The 24517-nt window shown below is 40.7% G+C and overlaps 1 protein-coding gene across 1 annotated transcript; it reads left to right on the forward strand.

The window, feature by feature from the left end:
- The first annotated feature begins 1298 nt into the window (after positions 1-1298).
- Positions 1299-24003, forward strand: LOC145959943 (uncharacterized). The gene is made up of 2 exons (XM_083079131.1): positions 1299-4199; positions 20372-24003. The coding sequence occupies exons 1-2, from the start codon at positions 3377-3379 to the stop codon at positions 20674-20676; spliced, it is 1128 nt and encodes a 375-aa protein (XP_082935257.1). The 5' UTR covers positions 1299-3376; the 3' UTR covers positions 20677-24003.
- Positions 24004-24517: the final 514 nt, after the last annotated feature.

Here is a 24517-nt window from a genome sequence, read left to right on the forward strand (position 1 = left end):
TTGCGACGCATGATTCATGGGGGTCTTGATACGTTTTTTACACCTGCGACAGCTTTATTGGAAATTCTAATGGAGAGGGTCCACCGCGAAGAGAGTGACACGAGACTTGAAGGCGATGCGCCTTGGATCGACTGAAATAGGCTGGTCAGGTCCTACCTCTTGTCGAGCAGAATCTTCATCATCGTCAACGTTAAATCGAAATACATTTTGTTTCTCGACTTCGATTAAATATATTTAAAAAGTTTTAAAAATAAACTACTATATATTGTTCTCATCTCCCATCTTCCTTTTTTTCTTTCTAATTTTGATGATATAATTAATTAAAATAAGATATAATAAGCCCGCGATAATAAAATATATTTCGGTATTTGTCATCAAAATAGAGACTAAGATCATTCGTGTGTTTTATAAGTAAGTAATAGTCTCCAAAAATGCAATGATGCATATGGATACAGTTACATACTGATCGTTGAGTGTCGTAATAGCTTTGGTCCACCGTTTAGCGGTCCTTGGATCACGATTTTTCATCAGCCGCGCGAAAGAAGAGGTCTAAAGTGATAGTAGGTGTAGGACAAACAGCACGGACTCTGAAGTGGCGAATGCCATGGTGCGAGTGGGGGGCTATGCGGCCGTGTACGTATACAGATGCGACGACTCAAAGTGGAAAAGATAGCCAGTTTCGTCTGAACGGAGGGGGTAGACGATTAAGTGGGGAGAAGAAGAGGGAAAGGGTAGGACGACCGGGGGCGGGCGCGCGCCACAATTCAACGAGAACGGCCGCACTCACCACATCTGGCGAGCAACTGCCACACTATCGGCTTCTACTCAAAACTCTCTTCTTCCTTTCGAATTGCTAATTGCCGCAAATTAAACGCCGTAAGCTCTCCACAAGTCAATATGATGGAAACATAAAAACAAGTGAGAGAAACATGTGCATAGAAAAATTGAAACACCTAGATTTTGATTATTATAATTTGTAATTATGTTACCTTTTTATAAGATTTGTTACTTGAATAATTACAATATTGATGAGAACTAGGAATAGGAAGAGAAATTTTTAGAAAAAATACAGGTAAAATTTATACGTAAATTAATGACGCGCGCGCGAAAGAGAAAATATAGGAAATACATTGTTATAGAATATGTTGAAGAAATTTTGCTTAACGTCGTAAAGAACTTGTTTAAAATCTTATCTGCGCGACGAGAGTAAAGAGAGCTCCGCCTCCTCAGCCGTCCCCTCCGTTGCTACCCCGGATTGCCCCCCGTTTGACCAACTGGCTACTACGTCACACATGCTTCTGGTTAGAGCCGCCAACTCCGAAGGCTCTCCTCTCGGTCGGCTCAGTGAGTTACGAGTTGCGTCCGGGTTCGCCGTACGAACGATAACGGGGGCGTCAATCGAATCGCGATTGGGAGAGGATTCTACCCCGTGCACCCTCTTCCCTCCTTGTCTTTCTCGACTACAGGCAACAGGTTTGAATTTATGGGACAATAAAGAGTGTGGTGCGTAGTGCGCGTGTCTCTCTCTCTCTCTTTCTCTTTTTCTTTTCCTCCCTTTATAGCTTTCTTTCCCGTTCTAGGCCGCTCTTTCTCTCGCGCAAACATCCTGTCCTTTCGTGAAAAGAGGAGCGAGCGAGCGAAGACTATCAAACTCTCATAAAACTGTCAGCCGCGACCACCGGGCTGACTTATGTGCGCCCCTTCCTTAGTCGCGGTTGGAGAACCACACGCTTCCAGGTTGGATCTGTGCCTGTCGCGCGACGATCACGATTCTATCGCGAGCCTTTTAACGAAAGATCAGACGCACAATCTCCGCAGCCTCGAGAAGATACGGAAGTGAATGCTCTACTCGCTCGCTCATATCGCCGACTCGCGATTCCGCGAATTACGTTATGCCCGCAATTGGCACTTTTGAGACTTACGTACCATTCCTCTACCCCCTAATCGAGTAGAGATACGTATGATCGAGCTGAGATGAATTCACGATCGAGGATGAAGTCGACGGCGGTACGGCGATAAATTAAATGGGTGAATAGTTTTCGGTCGATCGGTAAAGAACAATCGCGCTTTCGTGTGTGCCACCCCTTTTCTTTTTCATCCGTCTTCACCGCGAGGCTATACAGTAGGGGGCGCGTGCGCGCGTAGCCCCCCTCGCAGAGCGGACGCAAGACTGCTTCTTGGTGACGTCGCGGCTAGAAGGCTGCAGAGGAGAACGAGAGAGCGATCGAGATACTTCTCCCCCACCAGCGGTTTTCAGAACTCCCGAATATCTCTCCATTAGCCCCCCTGACGGTGCTATCCCCTCTCCTTGACCCCTCTCTCGCCCTCTTTCTCTCTCTTACGCACACCCCTCTCATCGGTTCCTGTCACGTCGGGTAGCAGCCAGGCAACACCACCACACGACGAGCGCCAGCGGCAGCGGAGACTCGACGGAGACGCAAGGAACGGGGTTGAAGAATCGTACGCCGACGGAAAGACCAATCAAGGTTTGACGAACGGCAGGGATTGGTCGAGGCGCTCCTCTGACACGCAGAGAGCGCGGGCACGTGACAAGCTACCGCACACACCGGTCTTCCGTTGGATCGTGACGAGGGCCTTCAGTACGATAGCAGTCACCCTTCGCGCACGCAACAGGAACGGCGAACGCTCGCGCGATATACTCTTCACCCTCTGCCGTGGTGATACGGGTATACGAGTCACCGCGATACAGAGTCGTCTATCGTTAAGTGAACCATCTGTGACATCGGAGCGCAATTAATTGTCGCGCGAATAATTTGAACGCGCGCTTTTTACGAGGTGTTTAATACCCTCGTAATACATTCGGCACTTTACAAAGTCGTCATCAATGGGACACCTCGATAAGCTGTTTGTTACGCGCTACTGCACGGTGGGCCCACAAGTTCTCTGTAGGTAATCGCGACTGCCGAGGTCGTAAAGAAGCAGAAGACAGTTTTATAGCCCAGGCCCACGTGGCCCTCGTAAACTTGACTCGCAGGTCGGATTCAGGCTCGACCCGCCTGCCGCCGCTCGTCTACCGCCTCTCTCTATTAGTCTTGAACCCCTCGTTCATTATCGAATCGTTTCGGGACGTGTTTCTCCACGTGTAGCAAGTCGTGATAGCTGTGAATCGTTCGACGAACAAGGTGTCAAACCGGCCGCGTATGTCGCGCGAACGTTCTCGTCACGCGCAAGAGTCATCGATGTGATGATATGGGTTTCTATACTTAATGACGGCGTACGCGCGTTGTTTAATCACGTCTCGATCGATCGAACGCGACGTCGTTGGTGTTTTCGCTCGTGAATGACGGAACATAGACGTGCAAAAGTATCGGTACAGTGACAGTTGACGATAGGTGGAAGGTACAAGGTGGAGAGAATGAGTTCCTATCAGTTCGTCAGCTCGCTCGCATCATGCTACGCGGGTCAACAGCCACAGCAGCAGCCGAGACCGACGCCGAATTCGCCTGGAGAACCGATGCAGGCGGCATCGCCGGCCGGTGGCGACTATTACAATCCGAATGCGGCGTCCACCAGCTATCCCGCGCCCTGTTACTCACCGCAACAGCATTATCCTCAGCATCCCTATGCCGCGCCAGCGTCGGGGATGCAGCATACAGCACCGACCGGGATGATAGACTATACCCAATTGCAACCGCAACCGCGATTGAACGCGACCACGACGTCGCAGCAACACGGGATGCACGCTCAGCAGACGCAGCATCATCCTCAGCAACCGCATCATCCTCAGCAACAGTTGCACGCGGACCCGACGACACCGCTATTGCAGAGCGCATCGGCACCGTCAGCCCCGTCAACGTCCAGCTGTAAATACGCCGATTCGACGTCGTCCACCAGCGTGGCCTCCCCGCAAGATCTGACCACGTCCACTTCGAGAAACAGCCCGACGCCCTTGCAAGTCGCGCCTGGCACGAGTAAAGCCGCATCGGGGCTGACTTCTCCGCCCGGCAGCTCGTCAAGGTCGTCCGTAGCCGCGTCCGCTGCTTCACCGCCGAGTGGTAGCTCGAGGGGTGTCGGCGAGGGAAATTCGACGCTTACAACGGCATCTTCCGCTTCGTCGCCCGCTTCCTCCACATCCAGCACATCTAGCACGGGTAACAATTCGTCCAACAAGGGCAACCCCTCTGGCAGTAACCCGCCACAAATATATCCCTGGATGAAAAGGGTTCACATTGGTCAGAGTAAGTCGTTTTTCACATATATATTTTATTGTACGTATCTTTCAAGTCTAGTTATTATTTCAAAAATGGAGAGACTTTCATTAATTTATTCTAAGGCACGTTTTCCGCTTCCTCGTCCTCGAGTGGAAGCGAAACAAATTACTTAATTAAAAAGAACTGTGCTTGGGATGAAATTTTAGACACTTAATCTTGTTTCATTTTAAATTTAAACTTGATTCTGACATGTGATTTGATATTTTAGCTAATATATTATTGCGAGCGCACATAATTATTCTGTTTCACATCTAAAACTCGTCTATTAAAAGCATAAAAATAAATTATTAGCTAATATATATGCGATTTATAGCTTTTATATAAATCTATCGAATTTTAATAACGGCAATCTCTCCTCATACGTTATGTTTTGTATATTTTAGTGCTGTATAAACAGGAATATAAATCTTGACTTTTAAAAAAAACATCGCTTGATTTTAAGAGCAAATTCTATCTGTTTATATATACATATATGTAGGCATTTATTTTTGATCACAAACAGCATGACGTTAAGTTGCGTAACGCGTTCTTCTAACGTACTTTCTGTGCAAAAATATTAAGAAAAGATTAAGAAAAAGATACATCGAGTTATATAAATAACTTGCATTGTTCAAATTACAGTTAAAATTAACTAATCGTTGCATAAGAGAAACAATTAACAAAGTACTATTTGACGTGAAAGAAAAGTAGATTCCATAAATATTACCTGGAAATGAAAGATATGCATTATACATACGTCAGAAATATTGCGTGATAATTATAGAGTTAATTAATTAGAGACTAATGCATATATTCAAAGACTAATAGATGAACTTGCTCAATACAGGAAGAGAGAGAATATCTTGCTTTTTCATGAAAATTATCTAAAAATTATACTAAATTATAGAAAAAGATAGATGGAAAAATTATAGAAAAAGAGCTCCCGCATAAATAAAGTTAGAAATTATTACTGATTGCAAAATGCTTTCGCATCCATGAATATGTTATTGCAAATAAATCTATCATCATCGCAAAAGTTAATTAAATGTAATTAAATTATGTAAAAAAATTTAACGCGCTTGGTATAATTATCTGATTTCGACTGATGCGAAAGATTTAGCGACAAATATTAATATTTAAATAATAGTTGAGCAAATATTAATTGAGTGAATAAAATATCGATGTAAAATGTTTTGAAATCAACAATATGCGCACAATATTGCCGTGCCATCGTTCTTACAACGTAACAAGAAAAAGCGGACAAAGCGTACACCGGACAAAGAAACAAGGACTGGTTAATAATTCCTCGAGCGAGTAAATAGCGCTTACATAAATCCAATCTCTCGGCTAAGTGCCTCGATGAGCGCGTCAAAACTGGCCGACGTACGAAACGTCCTGTGCGGAATCCCAATCGCGATTTCGGCCGAAAGGCAGCGCGCGGGGGTGCGGCCAGGCCAGGGCCAGAGCCAGGAAACGGGTAACGGTAATTCAGCGCCCGAGACTTAGAGGATTCACCTGCCCCCGTGGCTCAAAGAAGATAAAACAGCGCGCGCTGCGCGCGCTGGTCGCGCTCACATTAGTCGCCCCGCGTGATTTACTGCGCGGCCAGTATGATTCAGTCAGCGGGGAATTTGACGAAGAATTAATGGTATTATGATATCGTGTGTAACTCTATGTATGTGCGCCCGGGGCCATAAATCAGGCTGCATTGTAAGGCGCGCGGGAGGGTGAAGGGAGGGAGGGAGGGGGAGAGAGGCAAGAGGGTTGCCTTCTCTCCTTCTGGTCCTCTCTCGGGTTAGCTCGAACCGAAGGCCTCGGTCCGTTCGGCTTGGGCCCTCACCCCCTTTTGCCCCCCTTCTGCCCCCCTAAACGCTCGGATCTTTCTTGTACATGTTTCGGCTTCCTCTCTCCCGATCGCTCGCATCGAGATTGTCCGCCTGGTTAATGTAGCATCCTTTTACCCTCATCTTACGCGCCCCCCTTTTCTCCCTTTTCTTTCCCGCCTCTTGAGATTATTTCGCATAAGCTTCATCTCGCGAGAAGCGCGCGTGCCGCTTAATATACCTTAGATATTAGAGAGATATGATGTGATATCAAAATTGTAATGTATGTATAACATGTAGAGGAACTTGGAAAATTCAATCAATTTTCGATTAGGGAAGAATTTTAGCTGTAAACCACGAAGCGTATGTTTCAACAGCGATGCAGAAATCTGAGAACGTTGGCGTATTATAATTAATACGGCGATATCGCCGATGATTAATGAGAGTGTAATGGAAAATAGATTTTATCTCTTCGTCTCAAGCAGATGAAATATAAATACTGAAAAATTTACTCCGTGGAACATTGAGTAAATAAGACAAGATAGTAATAATAATAATGATCTATAGTGAGTGATGCCATTGTAAATTCTCCTAACGCGAGAGTAATTGCTGTGGAGCAAAGAGTGAAAGTCAAGTAATCGTAAATCTTGTGCGAATGCATGGAATGCGATGGTCCATACAATTAGACACATGCTGGAAATAGTTATCAAGTGCACTATTGACTTATGAGCTCTATCTTAGAATTTCTCTCCGTATCCCTTGGTCTTGCCGACAAAATTGACATTTCCAATTGTGTATCTGGGTCAAAATATATTTTTCTTTTGCGGATGCCTTTTCTTTTATAAAAGTTATCTCTTTGTCCATTCATCTCAGCAATTTCAATCAAGGGTAATAAATTTTAAATGATTATGGAAAGTACGAGAAAATATTGCTTAAAATCATAAAATTACATTCAGATACTAAACTACTTTGAAGAGAAAATAATTAATTTGTCGAGGATAATGTGTGTTCATTGACATAAGACATTCTGTTTAGATTTCGTTCAAATGTTGTTGCGACGCCTTTCAAGTCGGCTGCTGAGAAATAAACATTTGAGCACTAAACAAATAAACTATTGTCAATAATTAAAGAATCGAATAAGAGAGAATCTGGTTTAAAAATTGCACATACAATAAAAATTGCATTACAATCTTACTATATCTTTACATTTTTCTACATTATATTATTCTATAATGCGCAAATAATGAACAAAATCTTTGTTATACATATTATCTCAATAATATAAAATTCATTGATCAATAAAAATGTTACTAAATACGTTTTTTCAATAAAATTTAAAGTTTTTTAATACACATATATTTTAGTAAGATTGGAATCATGTATGTGTGCGTGGGTATATAACGTAAGTCACAGCTTAATTTTATGAATAATTTATGTAAAGCGCTCGCGTGATTATAATAACTAGATCTAAACGGATTATCATTGCACAAATAATTATTTCACTAGATGATTGCCGATTAACATGCAGATAATCCGGAGGAAATAAGAGAGAAAGAAAGGACATACACACTTCAAAAGGAATTAGATAATTAGATAAATGGAGAAAAATAGCCTTATTCTTATAGAACTATAATTATGCATCAATCATTCTCTTTTAATAAACAAAACTAATAATATAGAAGCACTTGCGAAAAAAGACAATGAGTTTTCTTTAAAGCATATCAATGACAAAAAATCGTAATTTATGATATCTGGGATTTTAATTTTAATTTTAATTTATTGATATTTTCTCTCTCCCGCTTTGTTTGCTGAATCAAATATAGTGTGCAAGTTTTTACCTCGATATATCTTTTATTCGTTAAATATTAAAAAAATAGATATATCTCATATTCTTCATAGCCTTTATTATTTTAATTTTTATTAAAGATATATGAAGAGAAAATTGTTTTGATTTAGTAAAAATTTTTCATGATATTTGTATCATGATATATTAATAATAGAAAAATATTTTTATAAATCTGGCAACACTAGCATTTTTTACAGTTGTGTTTTTTACATCTTCTTTACACTACATTCTCTGTTTCGGAAGTTGGAAAAATAACTCGAAATACGTCCTTGCTGTCGGCAAAATCACGCAAGCATGTGGGTCATCCTTGATATAAGTGGGAATCTCGCCGGGTTCGAGATAAGTAGTTATCATCCGATGAGGGGCAAATGCGAATAAACATGCAATTGATGTGCGAAATGAACAGTTGTGCGGGTTATTTCCGAAATACTCGAGATCCGCGAGCGCACGATTCGACGTCGTAGCCCCTGTTTAGATAAGCAGAAGGTCGTTTTCGTTACAGAGTCTATAATTACGAGTCGATTATTCCGCCATAAATAAGGATGCGCGGAGCGCCGCGAGGAAAGGCACGTTTCTGTATCCCGATTGATAGATGGCTACCAACGTGATTCCCAACATACGAATCCCCCACGCCGGAAGGGTAGACAGTGAAACCAGTGGAACTGGATTTCGCTTAATGCCCTTAACACATTTACACGTCATAAATATATAATGGTTGGTGGAACAATCTTCTTGTCAAGGGACAGCATACGTATACATGTACGTACACATACGATTCAAATAAACCGTGACACTACGTTCAGCTCTTCTCGATTGCCGTTTTATTCGACAACCTGTGACGCTATTTCACACCCGGTGTACGTCTGCCCCATGCTAAACTGACGAAGAAGTGTAAAATGTCTTTTCGTTTACTGCAATCTCGATATACCGGATTTCGATATGGGGTGCAGATAAAACAAGTACAGAACGCCTTGAGCAAACATATGCATGCACGTACGGTCACGGCGCACTAACAAGGAATGGGAGATACGAAGACGCGCATCAAAGAACTGGTTTTACTAACCGCATAGCATACTGCATTTTTACGCCGACGAAAATCTTTTTATTACGAAACGCTTAATCAATCCACGCCGTCCAGACGTACGACTGTTCCCAAGATATTAAGGTTGGTGAAATTCAGAAAATTTTTCGTCACCGTCCAAAAATAATTTCCACCGTCACGTTTCTTTAAAAAAAAACGCCCGTCTGTGCTCGGCCTGCGTATTCTTCTTCGCGTTTCGAGATAGTGCTATTTCGTAAATTTATCGTTAATAGAAATATTTCGATCGTTTCCATGACTTCACCGGAATTAGTGGCCGACAAAAGAAATAGTTACGTATGCATAATTTTAATCGTCTCTCTTAAATCACGAAAAAAAATATGCAGGTCGGATAAGAATCTGAAGGCTCAATAAAACTCATAATTTTCTGCAAGCTCGCGATTGCTATTACTGTGCACAGAATCGTTTGAAGCGGAACGAGAAGAGATTACCACCGTACTGCAGTTTGCGTATAACCGCGGGAAGAGCGTGAATCACTTATTAGGACATAAATTTTCATTGCAAGCGCCTAGTGCAAACGGGATGAGCCGATGGGGTAATGGATGTGTGCCGGGGGGGTGAGGGGGTGAGGGGGAAAGGTAGGGGGAAGGGGAGAGGACGAAGTGGGCCGCCTGTTGCTGCGTGGCCCGGTCGCCACGGGGATCCTTGATCCTTATGCTCCTGCAGTCCTGCCCTTTCGGCCGACAAACCCTCCCCGAGGAAGATTCCCTCTTCTGAAAATTTACGAGCCAACGCTGAATGGCGTAGTAAGGGCGACGTCGCGGCGTACACACTATTTCGTGGTTTTGTCAAGACACGTGAACCGAAAAACCCGCCACGTAAAGGAAATAATCGCGTATGTATTTTGTTTCCCTCCACGTCGTATTTCACGAAGGATCCTTCAGATTTGTCGAGGATACGCACCTCTGATTACGCCGCACTGATTAAGAGGGTGCGTCGAAAGAAGCGTGTCAGAAGGTGTGTCGTGTGGATAATAGGAGATTTTAAAGTCCGATTCTTTTCAATCTGCTGAATCTTGAGAAATGAATGCAACTTTATAATCTTGTATCTCTCTTCGATGGGAGATTTTATAACGGTAGGATGATTATATTAAAATACAAGTGGTATCTACGATTCCACGTGCTTTTCCCACGTACGTTATTAATATCGCGCGATCTCAATGCACGCGCTCGTAAGAGTTTCGCTAATGATTATTAACGATTATTAACAACGTACGTTTCACGGCAGGCGATCGTTGCGAGAGGCGCGGTAATGCAAGAATCGTGCGAGAAGCGTCATCGTCCGTCGCGACAACTCGATTTAGAAGATACACAAGTTGCAATACAACGTGCAATAGTCGTGCATAGAGCTCGGCCGTGCCAGCGATAAATAAATCACGCGAGATCAACGGTTCTGTGCACTTACATCATCCTTTTAAAATGTACAGCCTAATGTGATGTAATCAAATTCTCGGCCGTTTTGCTCAGGTCGCCGCGAAACAAACTCTTGCCGTGAAATAAATCCCGCGCAACTTCCATGTAGATATTTGTCATTCGTTGCCATTAGTCAGAAAACGCCGACTCCTTTTCATACATACATATATATATATGTATCGTAATAAATTGCTAAATATTCACAAATAATTTTATCTAAATTAATCTCCATCTCTCTTTTTTTTTCTCTTTTCAATAAATTAATAAATTTTGAGAAGAAAAATTTTTCTACAATTTTTATCCTTCATATTGTTATTTTGTTTCATGTTTCTAGTTTTTAATATCCTCAAAACAAGTTTAACGCTTAAGGCTTGGATAAAAATTAAAATTAAAATTAGGTAAATATAATTAATATTATAATTAATGGTAATAAAATATTATTAAACATGAATTGATATATTGCCGGAAGGATAATAACTTTATTCACATAGTAATTTAACGTACGTGTCGATGTTAATTTTGATATTAAAATCTTGATACAAACTTAATGAGAACAGCTCCTGCAAAATTTGATGCAATTCATTATACTCACACTATTCTGTTAGATATGAACGGCACCGTTCTTTCCGTCGAGATTTACCTTTTCAAGAACCGACACGGATTTCCACGCCTCAATTACTTAATTATTCCGATGCCTCAATCCGTGAAAGTACAAGCGCTTATTTTGTCATGGCAAGTGCCTCGCACGGAATCACGCTCGGTATACAACTTCTTTTTTTGCCTCTCTACTGCAACTATTTCGGTCCCACTCATCGAAAGTAACATGGGGGAAAGAGGCCTTTCAGAGAAATCCATCACATAAGAAATATACCGAGAAAAGATGTAATTTTTTTAAATATACCCCTTTATATTTTACATATTATTATTTAGAATCAAATGTTATAACGATTCTTTTAATAAGATTTTAGATAAAAATATAATCCTGTGTATGTGTATAAATTTTAACTATCGCTAGCAATGTTCTTTGAAAACATTCTCTCTCTTACAAAGTTGGAGCAAAGTGACTATTATGGAGAAATGGGATCATTACATGCTCGCGGTCTCTTTTCACTGTTATGCTGTGAGAGAATCAAGGGCGAAGATAGATTTCAGACGGGAACAGCTTCATTCCGCGGCTGATGCGCCGGGTAAAACGTGTTTGGATGGCGTAGAAGGCGGTCCTAGGTACACTCCAACGACTCGGGACCATAAATAAATGCTTGCGCGAGGCTTATGTACTAGCGTGAGGCGTTCTAAGAGCTTGCGGCATCGCTCGTGTGGGGTAAACCAGGAGGAACGCCATGGACGATCAAAACGGACAGCCTCCTAAGAGGAGCAACCTAACCCTGGAACATAGGTACTGCATGATTCATAGAGGATGTGGAGCCCGGAAAAGGGACACACACGCGCGCGCTCTCGATGAGATTTATCCGCTCGATACGACGAATGCCACGCGCGAAACGAGGAACAAATGGCGTTCGTCGCAGCTGTCGATGCTCGAGAACTGGATTTCCAACATTTTTTATTTTTCACCAGACAATTTTATTTTTTTTTATCTCGCTCGCATAATAATCCCTCTAATATTTTCGATAGAAATATCGCACGTCATATCGCTATCGAAACAATTATATCTGACCTCTCGCGAAAAAACAAGAGGCGAGATGTATCATCGATAGAAATATATAAAAGTAACGTCGTATAGAAAAATTACACATTTGCATTTTATCCTTTAGCTCGCTCGATGGGAATAAATCAATTCGCATAGGTGACACGCAACGAAACGTACACGTACGTACGCACGTATACGCGCGCCCGTGTGTTTTTGTTCGACCTTAGGCAGCTCGCATCACCGCGACGCACTGTACCCAGACACACGTAGAGAGTCGCAGCTGACTGTATTGTTCCCGCTGAAGGTAAGTCATTAATTTTCCCGCAGCAGGAACGTTCCACGCGAACCAATACACGCACGTCCCACGTATACGTGTGCGTCCATACGAACATTTATGGAACGCTGATGTCTACTTCGCGCGGCAATAGCGGTACATTCCTGCGCATGATTATTGTCAATTAACAGTTTAAGAGTCTCTAAACGCGGGCCATTGTTCGACTCTCAGTGGGTCATCAAGGTTTGAGAGAAGTTTGACTTCTTAATCCTTCATTGCTTTCTACGCTGGCAAGATTAACAAGATTAACAGAAGCCGATAATCTCTAATTGTTGCTAATTAAAGCTCACCCCTTTAGATTCGCTCGCGACACGTTCTCTCGAGAGAATTTTAATACTATTATAAAAGCGCAATAAAGAAAGCTTTTATGAGAAATTGCTCGAGATCGGACGAGAAAACTGTCGTTCAAACGATATGCGTGTGCACCCTCGAGAGAAGATAATGCATTCGGAAGGTTGTCGGTAGGTTTGAGTCGCGTGTGTCGGACGCGGCGGTCGGGACCGTCGTCTGATGGATGGAGACGCGTAGCCTCTATCCCCCATTCTTCCTCAATCCGAGGACCCGAGGTCCGCCATCCCTCCTCCACATATACACGCGCGCGATCGCGTCTCTTGCGCGGCTCTCTTTCACTCGACTGTATAAAGTAACCCCTCGGGACCGACAGTTTCTTGCGCGTACACAAATATTCCGCAATCCACGCGGCGAGAGAATGGATAATATGTTATTCTCGGTTCTCTCTCTATCAATTCTCCCTCCCCCCCTGCTCCTTCCTCCCTCGAAGATGACCCAGTGAAAGAGGAGAATATCTAATTTTAGCCGAGGCGCGGATATTTATCGAGAAACGATAGAGATCGACATATATCTTTGGTCCTGGTCCACGTAATATTTGAACAGCGAGATGTAAAAAAAAAAGACGTGCAATTTAAATTTTTCGCGATATCGCGCAACGGGATACCCCGTCGCTTCGCATTCGGCTGGACAGTCCGGAGAGTTCAAGGTCATCAGGACTTCGAGGCACGTACCTCAATATTCTCATGGTTCATGCGCCACGTATAAAAGAGACGAAAGAAAGACTGTACTGGCTTTTGTATGCTGTCAGCGAGTACAAAGTGCAAAATGAAGGAAAGGTGGATAGGGGGGCAGGGGAGGTGGAGTAAGGAGGGGACGGTAGACGTGGGGACGACGAGGCGTTAATTGAATTTGAGTCCGCGCGGATTATTGTGAAGCGTTTAAAGCGGCCAGAAACAAACCTATTTGCGTCAGAGAGCTTTCTCGTGGAAGATAACAAATGATCCGCGGAACGTCCGCCGCGCAAACTTCGGCATAAAAGCTTCAGCAAGGCTGCCACTCTCTTTCTCCCCCTTTTCTGCATCCCCTTTACTCCTCCATTTTCGCACCCTTCGTTCTTTCGTCACCTCGTTGCCAGTATAGCTCTTCCAACTGAATCCAAGCCCTTGAAAACCACTTGCTATCCCGTTCGGATTGAAAAGCAATAGTTTTTAAATCTATTTATAACTGTCCGATGCACACGTACACACTCGCATACACACGGATGCGTCTTCGCGAAGATGCCGGTGACCCAATTCGAGCATCGCATCTCTCTCTCTCTCTGTAAATGAATTTTCGTAGAAAAATTCTTGCCAGTTCCGTCACGACTATATTCCACGTGACGGAATATATGTCCGTCTCGACCTACTTTTATCGGGCCTCCCTATTAATTTTAGGCGAGACGTTTACAAAATGTCACACAAATGTAAGAATAACAAACGCGTGACATTCTCATTAGCGTGCAGAAGGATACCCCACGTGCCACGATTGAGCGTAACCAATAAAAGGATTTCCATGCTCCACGCGAGTGGGGCAGAAATTAATAGATCCTTTTGAAAGCGACTAGGCCCCCGTGTTCTCCGGAGGAGATTTATAACCGGCAACTTTCCGCGGTGTGGTCCGAGCGTGTCAGCTGTACCGATCGAAATAGATCCCGCGGTCCGAGAGCTCGGGGCGACAGGTCTCGAACGTTTCGGTAACAGGTGGATCGTGGACACCTAGAAGCTCAGCCCTCCCCCCGATCAACCGCGTCTCGGTCTCCTTCGTTCATCGTCGAAATGCGCGACCCGAGCGTTGATTTCCCGTCCGGGGAAGACCGATCTTCGGCTCGCAATTGGTCGTACAGCTGCGCAAGTACGGATAGGTCACAAATCACGAGTCCGAACGGAGGCTGACTGACGGAACGCACGCGTGTAGATAAATTTAAATTGTGCGTGGATTACGAGTTTGCTATACATCGTCGGATCCGACGTGATGTTTCGACGAAAATTCACGAGCGCCACTATAGCTATTCACACTGGCAATAAGCCAGATGAAAAATGTGTGCATGTGTATCGAATAATCTCCTATCATCATCACTGATGTGTGAGTGAATCTTACTCTACAATCTTCATATCGTATGCAAATAACCATGAATCTACGTTTTGAGAAAGGATAAATTATTACAATAATTTTGATGCTTGATGTCATCATTAAGCATCTAAATGCGATATACTTGCGATTACAATAAGGGAAGGCATTAAATTTCATTTCATTTGGTTACATAATTTCTGTGTTTTGATTAATTTATGTGCTTCTTATATGAAATAAAAGATTAAGACTACAGGTAAAATTTTGTTGAAATAATTTGGTAAAGAGATGAACAAAATCTCTGCAAAGAGAGAGCTCTAAAAATTGGAGATAAAGATCGACTTGGAATCAACTTGAGACTGCAAATGTCACGGGCACATACATCATATTCGTGTAAAACTAGAATTATATTAAAGTTTTCAAATATATTCCGTGCAATTTGCGCGGAATGAAACGGTGGATTAAAGAAAACACAGACTGCAAACCTGTCATTAGAACTCGGGCAAAGTAAAAAATGAAGACGCGAGATACAGCAATTACACGATATACCACCAGCTGAATATCCCAGGTAGAAACAACGACAACTTTTAAGAGACACTATCTCTCGTAGGGCCGAACACGAGATCTTGAAGCCTTAGACCACCTAAGCTATAGAGATGCAATCGTAATTGCATAATAACGATGGTGAACTGCTCGAGTTATTTATGAACCTTTCCTTTTCTTTTACGATATCGATATAGACGATGTTGAATATCGTAACAGATTAAACATCGTGCTTCATAACATGATTTTACATTGTAAATGGAATTGTTTCTTTTCGTTATGCAATTAATTACATTTCTCTTTATCTATGATTTTTTGTTTAAGACAGTTTTGAGATTTTCAGAAAATTGTTCATCTTTTTTTATCTTGATCTTGTTTTATGGGAATCTGCACGTAATTCGTAAATGAATCATGAATCTTTTGATCAAAGATATGATTTTGAAAAAATTATAACACGTTGAAAATGCGGGTAGTCTTTTGAAAATCTCTTTAAAAAGTTTTTCTTTTCTGATCCGGTTTGTCGTGAAGATGTAAAAATTACAGAATGAGACATCGACTAATAAAATCGGACTTTTTAATCGCGAGAATTCATTGGGACCGTGAAAAAAAATTGATTCCCGCTGTTCATTACGTCGCGAAACTTACAAATCTTTATTGGTTTCTTTGGAATTGTTGAATTGATCGCGCCGATGGAAAGAATTGATACGGTCGTACTCTCGAGCTCGTATCAGATAACCACTCAGATATGTACGGGGAATTAGGGGGGAATAGTAAAGAGTTCTATATATACTTTTGTGTAGAACTTGCTCTCGACATACTGAGCTTATGCGCCCCCATACATTGACACCGTCCTCATGTAGCACACTCACTCACACTGACGGAATGTAATACATTACAGTTATGATCACGAGAGATTACTTTAATTCTTTTCTCAACACCTAATCTATAATCTATCGCGAATAATACACTACGATGAATAATATCTTCGATTTACCATTGGCACGGTATTAAACACCTACGCATCACTTTATAGATAAGCAAACGGATGATAAAAATAGCGATTATTTTTCTATTTAAATTACGTGTATGAAATATACTAATTCTCTTATCAAATGTATTGCATAAAATATTTACGTAGACTACACGGAATTGCTTTTGCACGCGATATATGTATCAATTATAATGACTAATAGTTATTTAAAAAATATAGTCTTTATACGTATGAATTCTTCTAATAATAAGATATTAAATTTATACATGATCAACTTCTAATAAAACCTACTATAAAAAAAATTTACTCTGAATTTATAATATTAATAAAGATAATTTCTTTTTCAAAATGTAACTTAGCATACGTGCAATTTTCTAAACTTCTAAATATACGTCCTGAAGAATATATTTTTCCGTTGGAAAAAAATTTCTTCTGTGCGTGACATTTCTCTCACCACGAGAGCTCTTAGATTTGAAAAATGAGGAACATCTCGCATATAATAAATAAAACTTGCACATTTGATGGAAAAGGTCACGTGACAAAGAGAGAGAGGAGATGTATTAAAAACCGAGAAGGTCAAAATCAGACGCATACCGTGAACGCGCCATGGAGTCGCACGGTATTATCCCAGTCACGTGTTACTCAGACTTAACCAGCCGATCTGTCAGTCAGGCAGACGGGGACAGTCGTCAGCCTGGCAGTCGGTGACACGTTTCGTACAGGGTTCGGTGCAAATACATGCGCGCTCCGCGTTCTATTAAGAGCGAGGCACGAAAAGGCTAGACGACACGAGGTGACATCGAGATGGGTGACACGACATGGCCTTGCGCTTAGCCCGCCTCAGTCTTACAACGACGACGACTATGCGCCCTGGGCCTTCTCGCTCGCGCATTTCTTATTGCGCGATAGAGTGTTTTTATTTCAATTTTTATTCCTTCTCTAAAACGTCGGAGGTCTCGGGCCGAAATTTGTATAGCGAATTTTGCACATATTTTACTCCAATTTTGCACATATTTTGCTCCAATTTTGCACACATTTTACTCCAATATAGCGGCATTTAATATTATTTGGATTAAGACGTTGAATAATTATTAGAAAATCTGTTTTGTATATTCTCTTAATTTATCATGTAATTCTGAATATCTAAGACTTAATAATTAATGACTTAATAATTCCTTTTTCATTGGTTTTCTCCGTAATTATTCACATGCATAATGAATGCAATAGATAATATTATTTAGCAAGTAATATCTTGATTGATCGACTTACAAGGCGGTTGATAGTCGATAACGATATAATCTCACGGGATTTTAAAATAAATAAATAATATATCGTCCCATCGGCTTCATATAATTAATCGCTTACCTCTATCTGATTGTGTGTGATATATTTGCGATGTTAAAATATATTTTTCATTACTTTTTGAAAAGAATGAAAGCTCGCAAGAAAGAAAAGAGTGTAAAGAGGAGAATCTTCCGCATCCTTATGAAAGGGAATGCACGAAGTGCTCTCATTGCATCCGCTTAAGATTCAATGTGATTACAAAATTTATTACCAAGCGATATATAACGCAAGTCATGCGTATGATTACGGAAATTCACGTTACAATAACATATTGGCTCCTACTCCCCTCGATGTCTTAGAATTTATAGTGCGAGAATAACTACTGAGATCGCGCCAGATAGAATCTAAATGCTAATTAAACAGGTGCGCCTGACACGCGTGAAATTTAATCGGGTCAGCGATTACCGCGGTACTTTAATGCATTAAAAGGCATGGCCATTAAAAAAAACAATAAATTACAAGCGTCTCGAATATAAAATAATATTCAGCGATTTAACATACACGTAATCGCATCGCTCCGAGATTATTGCTGCTGTGTGCGAGTTTCTGCGGGAATGATAAAAAAATCTCCCAACCTGTTATAGACATCTCGGCGCGAAGCGTTGCGGAATGTATCGAGATCTCTCTTGTGGTTTATTAGTTGAAAGAATTAACATGATGCGTCTTAAGAAAACATACTTTAATCGCGTATGATGGTCGGGAACTTTCTCATCGAGTCTTCGCCGAGTACATTCCTCTAGCAACGCGTATCGACGAGATACAAGAATAGCAATTTATTATCGGAAAAGACGCGAGGATGAGTTGTCAAAGAAACATCCATTCTTATTAATATTTTTTAGTTATAACAATTTCGTATGACAGAGGGAAAAGAGAAAAAGCAAGAGATTATCTCTTTATATCGACGAAGAAATAACGCGTAACTCGATAATAATTAATAAAAAATAAAATGTTTGAGAAAATTGAATTTAATAACGATAAATCAAGTTAAAAGAATTAAAAAAAATTTGACAATTCTCGCGTTATTTTCAAGATACTTTTATCGAATATAAGTATCGTACAATAATGAGTGGACGAAAAGAAAATTCCATTTGTTACAAAACGGGTAGATGCACCGGATAAACGATATGCAGACCGAACGAGTCCGCGTGTCCAGACAAGCAGAACACTATTTATTAAAAAGTCAGGCCGCACGACCCGGCGACGTGTTATATCGGGAGGAAAGCGATAACACCGGACGAAGGGTCCTGTCATTAAGCCCGTAGGTAGGAGCTTCGCTGTTCAGCCGTTCGTTGGTTACCGTCCTCTGCGAAAGCGCTTTTCACTCTCGTGGAAGTGCTCAGCCAAAGTTGCTCAAAGCCGTGGAACGGATCTTTAAACGTGCCGTTATGAATGTTACGCTCGGAATACCGGCTATAATCGCAGACGCCAAAAGCTTTTCCGAGAAACTGTGGCCGGCAATATTATTTATTCGCGACAAGCAAGCTTACGATCAGCTGTATATTTTATCGTCGTTTTTTTTTATACGTGGAAGTATAAATCAATAAAAGTTCACTCAAACGACGCAATTTGTTGCGATTATTGTCGCTCGCGCACTTCCTACTTGACTGCATCTTTATCTGTACGACTCATCGACCTCTCCCCCTCGTCCCGCGCTATTTTAATAGCCATTTATTAAAGCTGCAAATGAACCGGTTCTTTAATATCCGCAATGACCTGTGCTTACAATGAACCTGAAAACGAATAAGTGGCACCTTTGCATGCGTAGCACCTGCATAAGCATCGAACCGAAACCTCTATGTACTTCTGGGAAAAAGCGGGGGGAAAGAGAGTAGAAATTACTGGTATTATTGATTATACCGAAATATAATGATGTAAACGTTATAAAAAAGCAAGCTTCACGAATATTTTAGAGAGCAAGCAGTCGTAGAAGCGATAAAGAGCCATCTGCTTCATCAAATTCGATCGTAAAATATTTGATCTTCGATACATTATGCGAATCACAAACATCTATCATCTTGCTAATCTTAGGAGACGGTGAATGTGGTATTACATTTTTTTTGCGCGACAAATTGCTAATTTTCATCTCAGACTTAAAAAAAGAATAGACTAGAGGTGCATTATATCAAATTGCATTTGATTTACGCGACATTTTATGTCACACTGCGAATGAATCGAGGCTGAGCCGAGGGTCATTTCTAACGTTGTTCGGCAGTCGCGTTGGCAGTTTTTGCGAAGGAAATATCCGTGTAATAGAGGCGGAGTATCGTAATAATAGCGTTGCAAAATTATTTATGGCCGAGGCGTGCAAAGCAAATAGGTAAAACAGCTGCCAAGTGACCAGTTCGCGATCCAGCGGCACTGGCGAAGGCATTAACCACGAGACTCGTTGAAATAATTAACGAGGTCGTCACGCGTTGCACGCTTGGGCCCCTTGGTAATATGTATCGTCTTTATGCTTTTTATTCAACCCTCGCGCTTTTTCACTCGACGCTCGTGATCAAATCTCCGTTTGAAAAATAAAACGACGATATTTTTCAAACGTTTCACTTCATACCTGTAAATTAATTTTGTACAAATGTTATTATAACATTAGTACTTCGAGACGTGCGAGGATAATAAATAACGATTCTCTGTTGTCGCCAACTTGGACCTCTCACAAATCCCTGCTACAAAGTTTACATTTGTATCGCTTTTCGCAAAATAACGGAATGATGTTTTTTCAGGTACGGTAAACGCGAACGGCGAGACGAAGCGACAAAGGACCTCGTACACCAGGTACCAGACCCTGGAGCTGGAGAAAGAGTTCCACTTCAATCGCTATCTGACGAGGCGGCGTCGCATCGAGATCGCGCATGCCCTCTGCCTCACGGAACGTCAGATTAAGATCTGGTTCCAGAATCGGCGTATGAAATGGAAGAAGGAGCACAAGATGGCGAGTATGAACATCGTGCCGTACCACATGTCGCCGTACGGGCACCCTTACCAGTTCGCGCCCCACCCCGGCCAGTTCGCTCACTTGGCCACATAGGACGAGTTCTCGCCCGCCGAGCTCGGAGCACACGCTGTCCGGTTTCCCGGGATGTACGGCGAGCAGAACTTCTAAGGGCTTTTTCCGCCTTGTCGGACCCCTGCGCCAAGCCTGTCAACGGGGGCCCGAACCCCCCGGCAGACCTTCGAGGGGCCTTCACTTCCAGTAGGACACGTGGTGCGTTCCGCCGATTCCGCAATACGCCGATGGTCGGTTGTAGATGGATTGTTGCGCAACAACGCGAGAGGAGACGCGATCCTTCCTCCCTCCGTATATGTTAATAACGTACTTAAATTATTTCGCGCTTAATAATGTTGATTCGTGTGCTGATTCGTCGTCAGCCTACGTGTATAAGATGGGAGAAACTGAGCCTCGGGAGAGGAGAGAATGCTTTCCTTCTCAGGCTGACGAAAAGCAATTCCATCCTCGCTCACCTTCGGCCTATGCGGACACGCCAAGTACCGTACGACTATTCGAAGTTGAAGGGAAGCCAAAATTTTCTGCATACGTAGCGCCGTGTTAACCCGAGTTAATAGACTGGACGCGCTCCGAGGGGCTCTCTCTTCACGCACACGAGATTATAAAAATATTCATACTAACGCGGATGAGAGACCGTCTCAGCGGGTGAGATAAGACCGAATCCTCTAGTTTAAGATGTAGAAATTAGCGTCTAAGTAATTAATTAATCAAATAATGAATTAATTAATTAATTATCTTGTCTTATCTGGCTGCGCACTGTTTCACCTAAGATTAATAATTATTACTGATGAAATATATTTATTTATTTTCTTTTTTTTTTTTACACATTATTCTCTCTTGTGTTTGATCCCTTTCGTCCCTGGAAAAATGCTTCGCAAACGACTCGAAATAGAAAACATAATCTACGCTAAAATCTTCATGGAATGGTTTGTAAGAGATGTCTCTGTTGATACTCAAATTATTTTTCGTCTCGAAAGGAAAGATAACCTTTAAAAATGTACAACGTATAAATTATGCTGGTTTTATGAAATATTGTAAAAAAATGAGAAATATATGTGCTTTAAGATTCGTGGACTATCTGCATTTTAAGATAACAATGGGATTTTCATACAGCATAACTTATACATAATTAAAATAATACAATATTATTGCGGCGTTAAAATAACTGCAGAATCAACAAGAACATCCGGTACATCTGGTATTTCGCTTTCAAATATTTTTTGCATCAATTGATATAAAATATATTAATATATAATTATATAAATTAATAATAATTATATAATTATTATTAATTGATTATATAAAATATATTAGTTGATTATATAAAATATATTAATTGATTATATAAAATATATTATATAAATATTGATATATTTTTATATCAATTGATTTACATAATTATTATACATTAGAAATTATGAAAAGAATAGACTATCAGCGTGTTCCAAATCGCGCAAATTTATTTCTAAAATTGAATTTCGCTCATATATATATAATATTCATTTTTTTCAATCTTACGATATTATTTTATTAATGAAACGGTGGACAGCTATGGCCCAGCATCTCTTTGTACATAATTTGCAGCATAATCTAACCAATGTCTCCCTGGAGCAGCCACGTTGTTCCTATATTGTCGATATAATAGGGGAATCTCGCGTAGAATCTAATATTCATTTTTATTCCACCGCATCGAGCATTTTATCCCGATTGACGACAACAACAAATCAATCACTATTGTTTCTCGCGCGTCAACTATAGTGACTTTAATCCATATAGAAACATAATTAGTTTCTATAACCTAGTTGAAATCCGAACTATTAAATAAAAGAGGGATGTTTCGCGCATAAAGGGATAAATGACCCCGGATGTGTGCGTTGCGAGTGTGTGTGTCTGACTTTTCGATGGTGCAATGTATGCGCATGTATATCTAACGCAAATTGTGCATGCACGTGCCGCCTGATTACGCGTATTTATCGGTACAGGTGCGTGATCGGATGTGTGACGGAGGAAATGTATTATTCTACACGGATCGCTCACGAAGGATCCGATAAGAAAGACCGAATATTAATAATTAATCCGGGAAGCGAGCGCAAGAGTGTGTAAATTAATTAGCTAGTATTCGAGTAATTGATTATCTTGTGATACGACAGAAAGAAAAAAAATAATGTTGAAAACAGCCGCTCTATAATGCTTATTGAATTGTCATAAAACCGCGTTTACACGCGATGCAAATTCGGAAGAATACAGGGAATTTAGTATGTCGAGATTCTAAGCGATACAAGCGAGAGAGGAGGAGAGGGAGAGAGAGAGAGAGAGAGAGAGAGAGAAAAGAAACAAATAAAGAAGAGACCTTCTAACTAGGCTAGTATTTGAATTGTGTACATAATTATTGAATATATATAACAACACACAGGATATCGAATGACGTTATATTACTGTACGAGACGTTAACGAAAGAAAATTTTTCCTCCTTTTATTTGTCATTATATAAATTATGCTGAGCTATGGATTAAATCGAGATAAATACAAAACTCTACTCATTATCATTAGATAACACTTTGCGTAAAATTAATCGAAATAAAAACGGCAGACCATCTTGAAATTGTATTTAATTCTCTGCGATTTTACAACGAATTCTATAAAAAAAAATATACAGAAGAGAATATTCGTTTTCTACGAGAAAAAATGCTGCCAGGTGCAACATGATATTTTTTTTCGTTATCGTCTTGTACACTATATGAATATTTAAATAAAGCATAGTGAGGATTATTATTATTATTATATTATTATTATTATTATTATCATTATTATTGAAATTCTTGATATTATCTTTATTATTGTATTGAGAGTGAATCTGTTGCTAATGACTTAGTATACAGTGTTAATATTGTATTTTATTTGTTTCGTTATTATTATTATTTTTTTTTGTTGTTTACGCCGCGTGTCGTACAACACGTTCCGTACCTATGAATGATGTGCACAAATAATGCAAGATTTGCATCACTTTTTTACACGAGATCCATCGCGTGGGATACGTAGTCGTGCTATCTCGACTCGCGGAGTCGAATTGGATGGCGTGAGAGACGAAACGGAAAAACTGCAGATATTTACTATTTATTCGTATCAGGTGCAAAGAATGCGTTCTATCCAAGTTATATAAATTAAGCTCAAGTATTACGTTCGCGTAGCGTCACTCAAATGTTATTTCATTCCATGTAATATACGTAATAGTCTAACTAAAAAAAAATACTTACTTATTACATCTACGTAACCTAGAGCACCCTACGTGTAAGGTCGTCTAATTATATAATTTAAATTGTAATTATTAAATGGTATGACGTACAGAAATATCATCGATGCTTATTTCTTTCTGAAACCTACGAGATACTAGGGAAATATTGGTCGATATACGATATACGAAAGAAATCTTTTTTATTAAATAAAATCATTTTAATTACACTAATGGCTATAACGAGGAGAAAGCATCGCGCATGAGAAGCAACGCGCGATAATTATTGTATTTATAATTGTCGATATGATAATTTTTGACGCGCGTACTTTATACATGTATTGCTCAAACATAAAACACGATAACGTTGAAAGGTTGCGCGATGGCAAGCCCGAGGTTATCTCTGACCGAGATAGTTCACTAATACAATACATTTCATTATTTTAATTAACGTGTATATTGTTTCGATAAATTTATATATAGTTGAACTTCTCTCTTATTTAACGAATTAAAATATGTAAAATTTGACTCGTTCTTTTCTTAGGAAGGTCTAATAAGATAATATCAAGACCAATACGAATCGTTAGGCGTACCTGTGTTAGAAGATGCTCCCTCGTAACATTTGCACATGTT

This window comes from Camponotus vicinus, unplaced genomic scaffold (assembly GCF_025532165.1).
Source record: "Camponotus vicinus isolate PSW18456_S1 unplaced genomic scaffold, iyCamVici1.0 SCAF_10, whole genome shotgun sequence".
Lineage (NCBI taxonomy): Eukaryota > Metazoa > Arthropoda > Insecta > Hymenoptera > Formicidae > Camponotus > Camponotus vicinus.

Excerpts from the sequence above, each read along its gene's own strand:
- LOC145959943 (XM_083079131.1), top strand. The coding sequence starts at position 3,377 with ATGAGTTCCTATCAGTTCGTCAGCTCGCTCGCATCATGCTACGCGGGT. Across the intron at positions 4,200-20,371 it reads AAGGGTTCACATTGGTCAGA|GTACGGTAAACGCGAACGGC; the intron begins GTAAGTCGTTTT and ends ATGTTTTTTCAG.